A 12,893-nucleotide genomic window follows, 5' to 3' on the forward strand; every position below is an offset into this window, starting at 1 on the left:
TATTTTCTTAAAACCCTATATTTCTTTTTAATCTCCATGTCACTGCATTTTCTGAGTTCCCTTCTTTTGGTAACTCTTCTTCCTTTTATCAATAGTATATCTTAATCTCATGTTTCTCTGTGTACTGTTTCCATAGGTTTCAATGATGATCTTTTTATAAATGATTTTAAAATCTTTATTAACAATCCTAACCCCTCTCTCAAGATTCTGTTTCATGTATGTATCTGTTTGCCTAGATGTCTAAAACTGTTCTCATCTCCCCCTCTCTAAACTGGTCAGCCTCATTAAATCATTCTTACTTCCAAACAGGCTAAACTCACAAGTTAAGGCTCATTTATTTCTTCCTCTTTTTTGCTCCTGTATCGAGTCACAAAATGATATTGATATTGGAGTGCCCCCAGATCCATCCTTGGGTCTTCTCTCAATCTACATTCACTCCTCTGGGGATCTCATCTGGTCCTATAAGATCTATATGCTAAACTCCCAAAAGTATACCTCCAGTTAAGGCCAACTGCTGTACTCTAAATTTTTGTATCCTACTCCCCACATGACATTTCCACTTGGCTATCTAACATATATCTCCAACTCAACACATCCAAACTGAACTCTTTATCCTTCTCAACAAACCATGCCATTTGATGGTAATGCCCTTCTTTCAGTTACTTGGATAAAAAAATTTATGTTTATTCTTGTCCTGTCTCTTTCTTATATGTCTAATATCAAATCTTTCACAAAATCTTCCTGATAGCTCTTCAAAATATATACACAGTCTAACCACTTATCGTCTCCTTTGCCATCACCCTGGTTCTAGCCACTGTCATCTCCTGCCTGTCTTACTGCCCTCAGTCTATTCTCAGCATAGCAACCACAGTGATCCTGTTCAAACAAAAATTAGATCATGTCCAATTTTTGCTAAAAACCCTCTAATGGATTAAACTCACTCAGATTAAATACCAAAATCTTTAAAATTATTTACAGTGATCTTCTCCCAAATCTCTGATCTGTTTTCATTCACTCTCTCCACTCCAAGTACCCTATCCTCCTTACTGTTCAGTGAAAATGTCAGACACACTCCTACTTGGGACCCGGCACTTATTCTAGAACATTCCTTCACATATCTACCTAGTGAAACACCTCACCTCCTTCAAGACTTTGCTGGTCTGCTACCTTCTCAATGAGTCCTATCTAGCCTGACCACCCTACTTAAAATTGCAAAATGCCCCCTGACTCTGGCATTTTTATCTTCCTTTACCCTGCTGCCACAAATTAAACTGCTGTTTTTCTACCAAGTTAGAATTCCTTCTAATTTTCTCCCTGACTGTCCTAAATCCCATTTACTTTCTAGGACTTATTTGAGTTGTATCTTTTCCAACACACTTTCCCTAAGTATGTCAACCCTTTGGGCTGTTCCCCTGCTCCGATCTGTCACACTTTTATATAAGAATTCTATTTTATCTCAACCCATTCAAATGCCATAAGAAAAGCAGTTTACATACAGACTTCAAATGGTATTCAAAGTGTTTTCTAATATCATTTATCTCTTAAAAAATGACTTTTAGGAACTTTTTATGAACTTCATGATTTTAATATTTATAATTGTTGAGAAGTATTTTAAGCTCTTCTAGGTCATTAGATGAAAACAGGTTTTAGAATAAACTTGAGTCTATTGAAGATAATTGTGTATAAAAGTTTTACTCCATATTATAAGGATATATAAAAGTTTAACCCTGCCTAGCTGTAAATAGTGTCATCTAAATATTTGTCACTTGATCTTAATTTACGTGTTTATAAAATGTCATTTTGGTATTATGGTATTAAACTTTTTTCATTCTACTTTAAATTTAATATATTATCTTTAAATTTCACCATTTTATGTTTTTCAATGAAGTGCAAAATTCACAAAAGGCTTAGTGGTTAGATAACTTTAATCTTAATCCTCCCCCCTTTAGATTATCGACACAATGGTCGAGATCTTCAGAGCTCAACATTATCAGTGCCAGAACAAGTAATGTCATCAAACCATTGTTCACCATCAGGGTCTCCTCACCGAGGTGATGTTATAGGAAGGACTAGATCGTGGTCACCCAGTGTCCCTCCTCCACAAAGGTAAGATAGCATACATACTTTATATGTAGTCGGTATTTCAGGCCTTCCTCTAGTAAAGTAGCATTAGCAGTCTCTGAGTAAAATAAGTTCTCATGGAAAAAATGTTATTTAAGGAAAAATAAAGATGCCATTCATAAACCTGTGTGATGAGAATTACCTTTTAACTTGGACAACCTGTATATTATTTTAATGTAAGAGTTCAAAATCATTAAGAATCAGTTTTAACCACGTATTAATATTGAGCATATCTAGTTATAACTAATTAATTATACTCAAGAATGATTTAGATAGTTCCTTCCAATATAGAGAGGAAAATATAAATATCTGATGGGTCTTTAAAATTACAAACAATCAGAAGAATAAAAATGAATGTGTGGATATTGAGAAGAATGGCTCAGAAAGTCTGCAGCTCCAAGTCTTATGCCTGGTGAGAATCTCTGATCAGCCTATTTCCAAGATTAAAAACCACAGAAATAGTTTGTTGGGGCTAACAAGAAATATGTGAGTAATTCACATTTTATGTACTTAGAGTGTTTAACAAAATTTGGCCTATTGGGTATATAGCTTTATACTCCTATTTCAAATGAATAATTGAGTTAGATTTAGACTTAGGATTTTTAATTGAAATCTTACTAATTTTATACATGGTATTAGGTCATCTAAGAGAACTTTAGATAATTACATTTATAAGTTATTTTACTTATAGGGACTATTAAGTACTTGAAAAGGGTTGACTTAATTTAGAAAATTGAAGAAATTAAAATGAAAATATGTAAATTTATAAACAGTATTAATGTTTGAAGATGTTAAATTAATGAAGTTTGTAAATGGAATCAAAATTATTCAGTCTTCTGAAAAGTGGCTGTCAAAATGTGGTAGACATAAAGATAGAATAGTAAAAATTGTAGTCTTAAATTTAAAGTATAAGAAAGAACTAGGTTTTAAGTTTGTACCTTTAATAAATTAAACCCTTGCTGATTGAAAAAATGAAAGAGTGCGTGAGTTTTAAAACAAGAAAGAAAATTTGAACGCTCAATCGAAGATAGGCAGAAGTTTTAGATGCGATTCAGCTGCATGTAAATAAATAGAAAGACCACAATATTAGGAGCTTAGCCTTAAAATATTTGTTCTATCATGAAAAAGAAGTGTGGAAATAGGCAATCCTGAGCAAGAATGGGAGCTCAAAAGTATCATAATTGATCAATTATACAGCTTTCAGTTTAGATTTTAAGAAACAGATTAACAATCATGATCCCCAGAGCAAGATTCATCAATATATTGTCTATGAGCAACATACTTAAAATAGAAGAACATAGAGTATGAAAGCAAAGGCATGAAAAAATATAAGCATATATGAAAAATATAGGATGAAAATTTCAATCTGAAAAAAAATTGAATTCAATGTCAAAAATGTTATAAAGGACAAAGAAAAATACTCTACAAAAAGCAGACACTGAATCTAAAAGTTCTAATCGATACCATTACTTTGAATTATACAGTTTGAACTTTGCACAAAGGATCCTGGCAAGAGGTCAAAGTCTGACTCTGCTCAGTTGTGTTAAGCACTGAATATAAAAAACTAGATAAAGAAGAGAGAAAATCATAAGGAAACATGAAGGAAAGGAATAATAAAGATGAAGGCAAAATCAATGAAATTGAGATAAAAGGAAACACAGAAAGAGAAAAAGATAAAAGACAGTATGTGCTAAATAAACCAAATGCTAATTATTTTTCAAGAATGAATAGGTACCAGTACAATAGAAAAAAAGTGTGTAAAGAAAAAGAGAGAGAAGTAAATTAAAACAATGAAAAAGGGAAACAACTACAGATATTTTTAAAAAGAGATTTTAAAAATAAACAACTCTTTTGAAATGGTTACATTTGTTAATCTCGGTAAATGGTTAAATTTCTGGAAAAAATATAAAATATCAAAATTGTCATAAGAAGTAGAAATGTTAAGTAAACCAGCAGGTAGTAAAAAACTTGAAATGGTAATAAAAAACCCAACCCTCCCCTCACTGTAACCAAAGAATAGAAGTCCAGACTAAGAAGTTATTATGGGTAAATTTTAACTTAGTTTTCAAGAACAGATAATTTCTGTGTTATAATACTTGTTCTAGAAACAGAAAAATAGGTAAAACCAAGTGACTCTTTTTCTAAGGCTAATATACAACATTAGTTCCAACCCTTACCGTGCAAGACAATATCATAAACCCAAGTCAGTTAAAAATACAAATGTGCAAACTGTATGTTAACTAGCTAAATCTAACTGTGAATTACTAAGGAGGAAAGAATACTTAATAGAAACAGAAAAGAATTTTATTATAGTCAACTCTTATTCACATTACTAAAGAAACTAGGAATAGAGAAGAACTGCCTACATGTAGTAAAGGCTATAAAACAAAATCCTGTAATAAACATTGTGTTAGATGGAAAAATTTTAGAGACATTCACATTAATATCAGAAATTAGAAATGGATGCCCATTATTGTTGTCACTGTTTAACATAGTATTTCAGGTTCTGATAAATGCTATAAGAAAATAAAAAGAAATAAGTGTAGGACTGGAAAAGAAGTGGTGAAAACCATCATTATTTGTTAATGATATGATATCTACGTTGAAACCCCAATATAGTCAAAATGCTATTAAAACTAATATGAGAGTTCTGGCAAATTGCTGACCATTAGATCAACTTACAAATATGAGTAATAACTATTTAGAAAATATAATAGGACAGAAAACACTATTCTGAAAATCAGAACAAAGTATAAAGTATCTGGCAATTAATCTAATAATTCACATGATGTTTATAGTGAAAGAAGTAAAACTTTATATAAGAAAAGATGAGAGGTATACCCTATTCCTGGGTAGAATGACTTCATAGAATAAAGATATCAATTCTCCCCCAAATTAGTCTATAAATCTAGTGCAACACTAAACAAAATTCTAACTGGAACTTTTGGAAACTTGACAACATCACTCTACAATTTATATGCAATGATAAAGGTACACAGATAAATCCCTTTTGAAAAAGAAGAGAAAATATTAACACCAAGCCATAACAATTTAAAAACAGGAATTAACTAAGCCAGTTGCAACAAAATATCCCTATTGAGTAGAGAGCATAATATAAATATATTTATTTACATTTATGTTTATGTGTAATTTGATATGTGATGATAAAGGTGACCCAAATTAATGTGGAATGAAGGTTAGGAAAGGATAGAAAAATTAGCACATCATATGAAATAAAATTAAAAGCTGGATTCCTACTTTATATTCTATAGCATGATACACCATGATCTTTTTTGTTGTTGTTGAATTATTTACTAGAGAAAATGTAGGTTTGCAGAAAAATAATGCATAAAACGCAGAGTTCTCATATATCCCCTTCCCCGATTATTAATGCCTTGCATTATTATGGTATGTTTGTTACAACTGACAAAAGAACATTTTAATAATAGTTCTATTAACTATAGTCCATAGGTTACATTAGGGTTCGCTGTTTGAATTGTACAGTCCTGGGGTTTTGTTTTGTTTTGTTTTAATTTTTATTCTAGTAACATATTTACAACCTAAAATTTCTCCTTTTAACCATATTCAAATATATGTAATTCAGAGCTGTTAATTATATTTACAATGTTGTGCTACCATCACTACCATTTACCAAAACTTTTCCATCACCCAAATAGAAACTCTGTACAATTTAAGCATTAACACCTGCTCCCTTCCCCATTCCCTAGCCCCACCTCAGCCCCTGGTAACCAATATTCTAGTTTCTGGCTCTATGAATTTGCTTATTCTAATTATTTCATATCAGTGATATCATACAGTATTTGTTCTTTTGTATCTGGCTTATTTCACTCAACATGATGTCTACAGGGTTCATCCATGTTGTCCCATTCATCAGAACTTCATTCCTTTTAATGGCTGAATAATATTCCATTGTGTGAACATACCACATTTTGTTTATCTGTTCGTTGGTTAATGGACACTTGGGTTGTCCCATCAAATGTGAATAATGCCACTATGAACATTGGTGTGGAAATATCTGTTCAGTCCCTGCATTCAATTCTTTTGGGTATATACCTAGAAATGTGATTGCTGAATAAAAAGGTAATTCTTTACTTAACTTTCTATTGAGCTGCCAAATTGTTTTCCACAGTGGCTGTACCATTTTACATTCCTTCCAACAATGAATGGGTGTTCTTATTATTCCGTGGCCTCACCAACACTTGTAATTTTCCATTTTTTTGAAGAGTAACCATTCTGTTGTATGTGAAATTATGTCTCATTGTGGTTTGAATTTGCATTTCCATTGCGGCTAATTATGTTGAGCATCTTTTCATGTGCTTTTGGTCATTGGTATATCTTCTTTGGAGAAATATCTATTCAGATCTACTGCCCATTTTTAATTCTGTTGATTGTCTTTTGTTGTTGAATTGTAGGATTTCTTTACATATTCTGGATATTAGATCCTTATTGGATATATGGTTCCAAATATTTTCTCCCATTGTGTAGGCTGCCGCTTTAATCTCTTGATAAAGTCCTATGATGCATAAAAGTTTTTAATTTTGATGAGGTTCCATTTAAGTTTTTTCTTTTATTGCTTGTGCTTTGGGTGTAAAGCCTATAGAACCATTGCCTAACAAAAGGTCCTGAAGAGACTTCCCTATGTTTTCTTGGTTTTTATATTTAGGTCTTTGATCTACTTGAGTTAATTTTATCTATAGTGTGGGGAGGGGGGTCCAACTTCATTCTTTTGAATAAGGACACCCAGTTTTCCAAGAGCCATTTCATGAAGAGAGGATTCTTTTCCAGATGACTAGACTTGGCAACGTTGTCAAAAATCAGTTGACCATTGAGGGTTGGTTTCTGAGCTCTCAATTCAATTCCACTGGTCTATATGTCTGTTCTTGTATCAGTACTGTGTTATTTTGATTACTGTGGCTTTATAATAAGTTTTAAGATTGGGAAGTGTGAGTCCTCCAACTTTTGTTATTTTTCAGGATGGCTTTAGCTCTTTGGAGCCCCTTACCCTTCCATATAAATCTTACAATTGGCTTTTCCATTTCTGCAAGGAAGGATGTTGGAATTTTTACTGGGTTGCATTGAATCTGTAAATGGCTTTGGGTAGAATTGATATCTTAACAATATTTGGTCTTCTAATTCATGAACACAGAATGCCCTTCCATTTAAGACTTCTTTGATTTTTTGTAGCAATGTTTCATACTTTTCCACATATAAATCCTTAATATCTTTGATTAGATTTACTCCTAGATATTTGATTCTTTTAGTTGCTATTGTAAATGAATTTTTTTCTTGATATCTTCTTCAGATGATTCATTACTAGTGTATAGAAATGTCACTTTTTTTTTGCTTGTTGATCTTGTAACCCACCACTTTGCTGAATTAATTTACTACCTCTAGTAGCTTTGGCAAGTTGATTATTCAGGATTTTCTGTGTATAGGATCATGTCATCTACAAATAGGGAAAGTGTTACTTCTTCCTTTCTAACATGGATGCCTTTTATTTCTTTTTCTTGCCTAATTTTTCTTCCTACAACTTCCAGTATAATGTTAAATATTATTATATTCGGCTGTGACAGTGGCATTCTTGTCTTGTTCCTGATCTTAGAGGGAAAGTTTTTAGTCTTTGACCATTAAGTATGATGTTAGCTGTGGGATTTTCATATATGCCCTTTATCTTGTTGAGAAGTTTTCTTCTATTCCTTATTTTCTAAGTTTTTTTTTTTTTGTTTTTTTTTTTTAATCAATAAGAGCCCTTGCATACCTGGAATGAATGCCACTTGACCCATGGTGTGTAATTCTTTTAATGTGCTGTTGGATTCAGTTTGCTAGTATTTTGTTGAGGGTTTTTGCATCTATATTCTTAAGAGATATTGGTCTCTACATTTTTTTTTTTTGTTAGTATCTTTATCTGGATTTGGTATGAGGGTGATGTTGCCCTCATATAATGAATTAGGGAGGGTTCCCTCCTCTTCAAATTTTTGGAGGAGTTTGAGCAGGATTGGTATTAATTCTTTTTGGAATGTTTGGTAAAATTTCCTTGTGACACCATCTGACCCTGGGCTTTCCTTTGTTGGGTGGCTTTTGATTACTGATTCAGTCTCTTTTCTAGTTATTGGTTTGTTGAGATTTTCTTGAGTCAGTGTACATAGTTTGTATGTTTCTAGGAATTTATCCATTTCATCTAGGTTTTCTAATTTGTTGGTGTACCATTGTTCATAGTATCCTTTTATAGTCCTTTTTATTTCGGTGGGGTCAGTAATAATGTGCCCTTTTAATTTCTGATTTTAGTTATTTGTGTCCTCTCTTTTTCTTCTTCAGTTTTGCTAAAGTTTTGTCAATTTTACTGATTTTTTTTCAAAGAGTCAACTTTTGGCTTTGTTGATTATCTCTCTCTTTATTCTTTATTTCATGTAACTCCTCCCTAATCTTCATTATTTCCTCCCTTCTGTTTACATCGGGTTTAGTTTGCTCTTCTTTTTTGTAGATCTGCCAGTTGTGAGGTTAGGTCTCCAATTTAGGGTCTTTTTTCATTTTTAATTTAAGCATTTAGAGCTATACATTTCCCTCAGCACTGCCTTTCCTGCATATCCTAAGTTTTGGTGTGTTGTGTTTTCATTTTCATTCCCCTTTAGACATTACCTCATTTTCCTTGTGCTTTCCTCTTTGACCTGTTGTTTAAGTATACAATTAAAAATTTTCCCATATTTGTGAATTTTCCATTTTTCCCTCTGTTATTGGTTTCTAACTTCATTTCATTCCATTGTAGTTGGAGAAGATACATTATATAGTTTAAATATTTTTGAATTTATGGAGACTTGTTTTGTGACCTAAGATATGGTCTATCCTGGAGAATGATCCATACACAATAGAGATAATGTGTATTCTGCTGCTATCATGTAAAGCATTCTATATATGTTTTTATTTCTAGTACATTTAGAGTATCTTTCAAGTCTTCCATTTCCTTATTGATAATCTATCTAGATATTCTATCCATTATTTAAAGTGGCATATTAAAGTCTGCTACTTTTAATGTAGAATCTCTATTTCTCCCTTGAAATCCATCAATATTTGCTTCAAGTATTTTGGGACTCTGATCTTAGGTGCATGTGTATTCATAATGATCTCTTCTTTTTGAATTGACTCCTTTATCAGCATATAATGTCCTTCTTTGTCCCTTTTGACAGTTTTTGACATAAAGTCTATTTTATCTGATATTAGGATAGCTACCACAGCTTTCTTTTGTTGCAATTTGCTTTTATTCCGGTTTGCTAATGCTGCCATTATGCAAAATATCAGAAATGGATTGGTTTTTATAAGGGGGTTTCTTTGGTTACACATTTACAGTCTTAAGGACATAAAGTGTCCAAGGTAAAGCATCAACAACCAGGTACCTTCACTGGAGGATGGCCAATGGCGTTTGGAAAACCTCTGTTAGCTGGGAAGGCATATGGCTGACTTCTCCGGAGTTCTGGTTTCAAAAGAGCTTTCTCCCAAGTCGTTCCTCTCTAGGCTGCAGCAGCAAGCTCCTACTGTCTGAGCTTATATAGGGTTCTAGTAAACTAATCAAAGCCCATGCTGAATGGTCAGGGCCATACCTCCATGGAAATTATCTAATCAGAGCTATCATCTACGGTTGGGTGGGTCACATCTCCATGGAAAGAACCTAATCCCAAGATTCAAACCTAATCAACACTAATATGTCTGCCCCTACAAGATTGCATCAAAAAACGTGGTGCTTTGGGGGACATAATACATCCAAAGCAACATACTTGGCATATTTTTTTCCATCCGTTCAATTTCAACCTACTTATGTTTTTTAATTTAAAGTTAGTCTCTTATAAACAGCATATAGTTGGGTCATGCTTTTTTTAATCCATTCTACCGATCTCTGCCTTTTGACTGGAGAGTTTAATCCTTTTACATTTAAAGTGTCTACTGATAATGAAGATTTTCTTCTCCCATTTGGCTACTTATTCTTTGGAAGTCTTACATGTTTTTGACCCCCAATACTTCCATTAATGTCAATAATGCTTTCATATTTATTTGACTTTTTATTTTACCATATTGATTCCATTCTTATGTCTTTCTGAATATATTTTTCATATATTTTCTTTGTGGTTACCATGGGGGTAAAAAAATGCAACATCTTAAATGTATAGCAATCATTTTTATTAGATATCAACTTAACTTCAGTAGCATACACATTCACTGTCCTCTACTCCCCTGTCCCTCCACCCTTTTTTTATACTTTTTACAAATTATATCTTTGTACATTGTATGTCAAACACCCTAGATTTATCATTAATTTTTATGTACTTTCAGTTTAACACCTAGAAGAAGTAAGAATTGGAGTTAGATACCAAAAAATACAATAGTAATGTCAGTTATAATTACCCATATAGTTACCTTTACAGGGCTCTTTATTTCTTTATGACACTTTGATCAGCTGTGCAGTGTCCTTTCCTTTCAGTTTGAACAACTCCCTTTAACATTGTAGGGCCAGTCTAGCAGTAATGAACTCCCTCAGCTTTTGTTTATTTGGGAATTTCTTGATCTTTCCCTCATTTTTGAAAGAAATTTTCACAGGATATAAAATTTTTGGTTGGCAATTGCTTCCTTTTAGCACTTTGAGTATTTCATCCTACTATTTTCTTGCCACCATGGTTTCTGATGAGAAACTGACACTCTAATTGGGTCTCCCTTGTACATAACATGTTGTTTTTCTCTTGCTGCTTTCAGTACTCTCTCCTTGGCCTTTGCATTTGACAGTTTGACAACTACATTCCTGGGTGTATTTCTGTTCAAATTTATCCTGTTTGATATCCATTGGTCTTCTTGGATGTCCATATTCATGTCTTTTGCTAAGTTTGGGAAGTGTTTTGTCATTATTTCTTTGAAAATGCCTTCTGATGACGTCTTTCTTTCTTCTCCTTCGTGACTCCCATAATGTGAATATGGTATGCTTAATGCTGTCCCACAGGTCTCTTAGTCTATTTTGCTTTTTATAATATTTTTTTATCTCTTTTCCTCCTCAACATGACTCATTTCAACTGTCTTGTGTTTGAGTTCACTGATTCTTTAGCCAGTTTTAATCTGCTTTTGAAACTCCTGGGAATTTTTCATTTCAGTGATTGAGGTCTTCATCTCCAGTAGTTCTGTTTTTTTCTTTTTTTAATAGTTCTCTTTATTGAGATTCTCATTTTGTTCATTTGTTGTTGTTGTTTTGATATCCTTTAGTTCTTTCTCTGTATTTTCCTTCATCTCCTTGAGCATATTGAAGATCACTTTTTAAAAATCTTTGTCTGTTATGTGGTCTTCTTCATTGATGTTTTCTGGATTTTATCCTCTTCCTTTGAATGGGCCATCATTTCTTGTTTCTTTGTCTTGTAATCTTTTGTTGCACACCATACATTTTAATATTTTAAAATGTTAACTCTGGGATTTATTCCTTGAGTTGTCTGAGTTTGTATCCAGCTGACATTATGACACAGATTTCCTTGAGTGTTAGACGCTAACAAAACCAAGGAAACCAACGCAATAAACGCATTTCATGGTTTTGCAAATTGGCTTTTTGGTGGCTGTTGCTATCCTTCAGAGTTCAGCCCTTCTTTCAAGAAGGTCAGACCAAGGCAAATGCAAAGTGCAGGGTTTTCCCTCTTTTTCCTGAGCCTGTGTTTTGTCTTGGGCTTGTGCTTGCTAGTGGCCTTAGGAGTTTCCCTGTTTTCAGGAATTTGAATGTCTCTTCTACTCCCTATGATGGACTTTCTCTCTCTTTTCAGTGCTCTAAGACTTAAAGCAGGAAAATCTTTGTCCCTAGCTGTTTGCCTTAATAGTTTTTTACACTGGTTTAGCTATCCCAAGCTGCCTTTGCCTGGAGGGAAACTTCTGGAGCAGAGCATTGGAGAAGAGTTTCCTAGGTCAGTCCTTCCCAACTGGAATGAGGCCATGGACCCACAATGGAGAGCTTGTTTGCTCCACCCCACGCTGGAGAGGGATTGAGGGAGAGGCCTGCAAGGACACTAGTAGTTTCTCCTATGATTTTTAAGTTATATATGTTTTTTAATTTGGTGCTTTCCCAGTTAATACAGCTCTTTAACTGTTTTCTGTAATTTTGAGGAAGTGTACTATCTTTAAGATTTCTCTGCCACTTTTGCCCTAGGTGGGTTGGAGCAGTGGCTGCTCTTAGAGCTGGGCCCCTGGTGCTCTAAATTAGCTGATTAAAGCACAGAGCAGCTGTGAGACTGCACACCCCTGGATCTTGGAGAACTGCGTCTTTGTATTCTAACCTGGCACCTGCAAACCGTTCCAGGAGTCGTGGTTGAGATCTCCACTGCTGCCTACCAGGAGGCTCAGGGATAGGGTATGGAAGCCGCAGTACAGACAGTAAAATTCACCAGTATTTACCACAATTTACCAGCCTCTTCTTCTGGCCTTTCTCTGAATGATGCACAATGTTCTATTAGACTCCAGAGTTTCAAAATAGTTGATTCAGATGGTTCTTGCCAGTTCAGTAGTTGTTCTGGTGAAGGGCCTGATTCCTGGCTTTTCCTCCCTTACCTTCTTCCCGCAATCTGCCATGATGATTTATATTTTAAAGGGCTACTGTGTGTGTTGGTAGACTTGGGTAAGGCTTGAAGCAGGAGACTACTTAGATAGCTATTGGTAAATGATAGGCAGGAGGATGGCAGTCTGGGCTAGGGTGATATCAAGAGATGGTAGGATGTGAACAGATTTTGAGTGTTTTCCTAATCTCT

General features: G+C 33.9%; 1 protein-coding gene across 49 annotated transcripts in view; it reads left to right on the forward strand.

The window, feature by feature from the left end:
* RIMS2 (regulating synaptic membrane exocytosis 2) overlaps positions 1 to 12,893 on the forward strand; it is a 731,813-nt gene that overhangs the window by 478,628 nt on the left and 240,292 nt on the right. For all 49 annotated transcript variants that reach the window (XM_037802482.1, XM_037802459.1, XM_037802461.1 and 46 more), the window contains one exon: positions 1,950 to 2,106. In XM_037802482.1, coding sequence (XP_037658410.1) covers positions 1,950 to 2,106 — 157 coding nt within the window. The remainder of the gene's footprint in view (positions 1 to 1,949; positions 2,107 to 12,893) is intronic.

The sequence above is a fragment of the Choloepus didactylus genome, chromosome 14, assembly GCF_015220235.1.
Source record: "Choloepus didactylus isolate mChoDid1 chromosome 14, mChoDid1.pri, whole genome shotgun sequence".
Taxonomy (NCBI): Eukaryota; Metazoa; Chordata; class Mammalia; order Pilosa; family Megalonychidae; genus Choloepus; species Choloepus didactylus.